The 4733-nt window shown below is 47.7% G+C and overlaps 1 protein-coding gene across 1 annotated transcript; it reads right to left on the reverse strand.

Moving 5' to 3' along the window:
* Window positions 1-331: 331 nt before the first annotated feature.
* Window positions 332-3554, reverse strand: irf2bp2b (interferon regulatory factor 2 binding protein 2b). The gene is made up of 2 exons (XM_084395170.1): window positions 2597-3554; window positions 332-1356 (listed from the first exon to the last, which is right to left on the reverse strand). Exons 1-2 carry the CDS (start codon window positions 3336-3338, stop codon window positions 677-679), a joined length of 1422 nt encoding a protein of 473 aa, XP_084251296.1. The 5' UTR covers window positions 3339-3554; the 3' UTR covers window positions 332-676.
* Between the last annotated feature and the right edge of the window lie 1179 nt (window positions 3555-4733).

Genomic DNA, 4733 nt, shown 5'->3' on the forward strand with positions numbered 1-4733 from the left:
CGAGCGTCGAACTGGCAGCGCGAGAATAAAAATAGACGCGAGTGTCGGCTTGCTCAGCGTTGGGTTTCTCCGCATGGGGGACGAAAACAATGTGCCACACAAGTCCCAGCCTGCGCGTTCGGGGGGAGAAAGAGAGATACTCTTCCACATTCAGGCATTCTTCGGTTACCTTAGCTTTGCACATTGCCGTGATATCAGTTACCATTATCGAGGCGATGAATTCCCAGCATGCACCGAGACTAAACCTTCCCTCCTGGCACTCGGTGAGCTCGTTGCATCATCGGTGATTCAGCGAGGGCAGACAATAAGCCAACCACACACACACGTCAGATTGTTATTACAAGGTCAGAAATTGTATTTGGCAATTCTTAAACAAGTGCATACAATACAGCTAAAAGCGTTTCAGTTTTTGCCAAGTGCTTAAAGAGTATTAGTCACATTCTGTGTTTAAACATGGACTGCCACCAGCTCTACTAGTACACCGAGCGCTCGCTCTGAACAACCACTGAGTGCGTACATACATACCATTTATCCTCCAAAAAAATATAGAAACACAATATATTCAAAAAAAGGGGGAGAAAAATTATACAGCCATGTTTACCAAGTTCCTTTGAGTTCATATGTACATAGTTTTGGATGGTATGCAGTATGATCGGTGTCAAAAGCAAACGCGAAATCAAGGGTCTCGTTCCTTTTTCACCTTTACGTCTCCCGCTAAAATGGTGGCGATCTCTCCTTGCATGAACGCCCAGGGCACGTTGGAGCCGACCAGCGGGCATTTCTCTCCGCTAGGGCAGTAAACCTCTCCCGTGGCGCCCTGCTGTTTGATGCTCTCGCGGGAACACGGGAAACAGAACTTGTGCGACGGCACGGACGGGCACTGGACGAAGTGTGTGTCCTCGAGGCGCTCGTGGCACAGGGTGCAGCACAACGGCACGCTCCCGGGCGGCACCGAGGAGTCGGGAGCGCTCTGCGGGTCCATGGGCGCGCCGAGAGCTAGCCGCCTCTGTGCCGCGGGCGACGGGGGGCTTCCGGCGTTCCTCCGGCTCGCGGTCGTCGAGTGCACCTGGTCTTTGGGCGAGCCGGTGCCGGCGTTATCCGCGGCTAGGATGAGCGCGGCCATGGGCGACTGGCCGTTCTGCGCGGTGGGCTCGGGGGGGGTGGTGCGCGGGTGCGGGGAGATCGTCGACGGCGGGGCGGACAGGAATCCCGGTAAAGCCGCGGTCGACATCTTGAGCACCTCGGATGGAGACGGGAGCCACGGCGGAGCCTCGCCGTTGAGTTTAGCCGCGGTCCCCTCGCCGTCCGGCTCAGGAGACGGTTTCCTCTTGATGCCCCGCGAGTGTTTACCGCGGTCTGGAGAGAGAGAGAGAGAGAGAGACACTGGCTTAGACACGGAAAACTCCACTAATCTAGTCCGACGCTTCATGCATGACCGTCATTTTTGGCTTTAGACACAATACAATTTTATTGGTAACACTTTACAGTAAGGTTCATTAGTTAATGTATTACGGATCACTCCACTAAACTAGTCCGACGCTTCATGTGTGACCATTGTTTGCACAGAATGTGCCATGTGCCCCGGATGACGAAACGGCACGTCAAGCCACGGAGCACATTACAAACATTATAAATGCATGCATAATCTAGAGTTTAACACATGCTTTGAAATCTCACACTCCTCTAAAGACTAGCATTAAGTTTTAATGTGCATTAAACACTGAGTTTGAAAACATTACGTTTTAAACACCTACGAGTTTTAAACTAGTCTACGCTTCATGCACGACCACGGTTGGCTCTGTTTTCTGGCTTTAGACAAAATACAATACAAATGTATTTATAAGTGCTTCAAAAAAGACAAGGAAACTAACAATAAGATAGAAAACACATGAAACAGTAAAGCAAAATAAAGAACAATGAAATAAAATATGGACAAATAATGATAAAGAAATATTGAAAGCAATTGTAAAAATGTGCCATGTGCCCCAGATGACGAAAGGCATGTCAAGCCACTGAAGAGCTTTTACAAACATTATGAATGCATAATCTACAGTTTAACACATGCTTTCAAATCTCACACTCCTCTAAAGACTGAATGCATTAGGTTTTAATGTGCATTAAACATTGAGTTTGAAAACATTGTTTTAAACACCAAGCGCATGTGTACACATGACAGATTTACAGCATCTTAAAATATTGCGTCCAGTTCGAGTGTGACCATAAAATCTAGAGTTTGAAAGCATGCACTGATGCTTTATACTGTTCTGCAAACAAATGCATGTGTTCATTTGAACAATAGAAGAATATTCTAAACACTTGAATCCAGTTTAAAAAATATGAGTTTGAATAAAATCTAGTTTATAAGCATGCTCTGATGTTTTAAACGACATATGCATGTGTAAATAACAGTTTTTTCTCCTTTAAAGATTAAACCACAGCATGCTCTGATGTCTAAAGCTTGAACAATGACAATACAGACGCAAAACATAGAGTTTGTGTGTTTCTTTATATCGCAAACATTGCATGGACGCATAAGCATGTGTAACTGTATTGTAAGGAACACATGCACGCACGGTTTTGAATGCACGACCCGTACCTGTTTTCAGGGCCCCGGAGCCGCTCTCGAACCCGAGCCGGTGCTGCAGCGCCGCGTGCTCCTTCTTGAACCGGGAGTCGAGGTTCTGCAGCGCCATCAGGTCCCGCACCGTCTTGCCCTTCTGCGTCCAGTCCTCGACGCGCTTGTGTGCGTCGCTCGCGTCGCTCATGCTGTGTTTCTCCTTCATGTCCTCCGCGCGTTTGCCCGCATGCTCCGGTGGGATGCCCATCTGCACCGATCTCCCGTTAAGCGCGTGCACTGGCAGGGTCCCGTTGACTAGAGGAACCAGACTGGGCGGCACGGCTCCGGTCCGGCGCGGGTTCGGGCTCTGGCGGTTCAGCTCCGGGGGCTCGTCGGGCTTCGGGAACCCGTTTGGCACCGGGATCCCATTCGCTTGCCGGGACTGGTACTCCGGACCCAGTCTCGGGGGTCTATCCGACGCGAGCGGGTACCGATCCAGTGGTTGCGGAGGGCGTGAGCCCGGTTCCGTGTGGTTGATGGGCTGGATGTCCTTCCCCGGTTTGCCCCCCGGTCCCGGTGATCTGCCCTCCTGGAAGCCGTGAGCACGCTTCAGCTGTCGTGCAGTCTCGATCACAAACTCGATCCGATCCGCTCCTTCGTAGTTGACGCATCCGCGACACACGGCTTCGGTAAAATCCCAGATCATCGCCCACGGCATGCGGGGAAGATCGCACAAATAACACGATTGCCTGCGCGAGGCAGCGACCGCCGCGGACGACATGCTGCTGAACACAAACGGCGAAATATGCAACGGAAATCTCCAAATGTTGCGCGTTCTTATTAGGAAAAAAATAATAATAATATATGTCGGTTTATTTTCCCCAGCCCCGTCCGAAAAAAAACGAGAAAAACGGTGAAGTTACGCTCCGAAGTTCATGGCAGTGTGCGCGCTCCAGCCCGCGAGCTCTCGGTGTGCGAGCGGTGACGTCACCCCGACGCTTCTATTTACTTGAGTCTTCGAGCGCTCGATCTGCGCATGCGCGCTGCGCTCCCCCCTCACAGAACGGCGCGCTGAATGAGAGCGAAAGAGCGATCAAAAACATCGACAAAAAGGTGGAACACATGCCAAAAAAGTGCGTATTTACAACGTAGGTCCGTCTGCCTTGCTATGCGAGGAATATAAGTGTAATTAGGACGTTTGATTAGTAAAGTATAGCACATTTTTGAATCTGACTGAATGGAATAGCTTTCCTACCATACAGTGTTAACCATTTCCATGTCACTTGATCAAACTTAATTAGTTTTTTTTTCGTAATCACTTTATAGTATTTACTGCGTTGTCGCTAGCTTAGCTAACGTAAATATCTTAGCTAACGTAAATAAAATAGGCTATAAAACGTTTTACCAACGTTCCCATTAAGTTATGAAAACGTTGTGTGGGAAACAACCTCACAAACATCAGGAAATATTTGCATAATGCGATGTTTTAATGGTATTAGTTTGTTTTGTCACTCAAAAGAAAAATAAATGGTTAACAAATATGATCTTTAAGTTGAGCAATGGCTAACTTTAGCTCTTCATGTTAATTTTCGTGTCATTGTGTAAACAAATAATAATGTTGAATTGATTTTAAACCCTATGTAGAGTTCATGGGGTTCTGCAGTACAGGAATGACCCAATTACAGATCCAATGATCCAGTGCAATAGTTTTAAATGTGCTGTGAGTAAATGTGACCTCAGGATCCACACAGTTCCACATTCCAACCCAGCGTCATCACTTTAACTCTTCCATAACCTCAAATACATAAACCAACACAACCGCCGGAATGAGCCTTTGACTCTGACACAGTTCAGGGAAATTACTGCAGTTTTGACTGGTTTATTTTATAGCTTCAGCATGCACTTGTGTGTCTGTAGATTATTCATCTACTGGACTTCGTTCAGCCTCAGAGCCAGATTCATGCCTGCCAAGAGCATGTGATTCATGAAGCCTGGCAAAATTATGGAAAGTCCCATAGTGAAGACAACGAGTCTAGACCACGTGGTTCTGCCTTTCCAAATTCTTTCATGCATTTATGCATGACTCATGACTGAAAGTGAGTTGGCCAATAATTCTGCTGGGCTACATGTAGGTCAGAGGTGCTGCTCTTCCGAAACACAAGTTTTAATTACACTG

This window comes from Rutilus rutilus (assembly GCF_951802725.1).
Source record: "Rutilus rutilus genome assembly, chromosome: 22".
Taxonomy (NCBI): Eukaryota; Metazoa; Chordata; class Actinopteri; order Cypriniformes; family Leuciscidae; genus Rutilus; species Rutilus rutilus.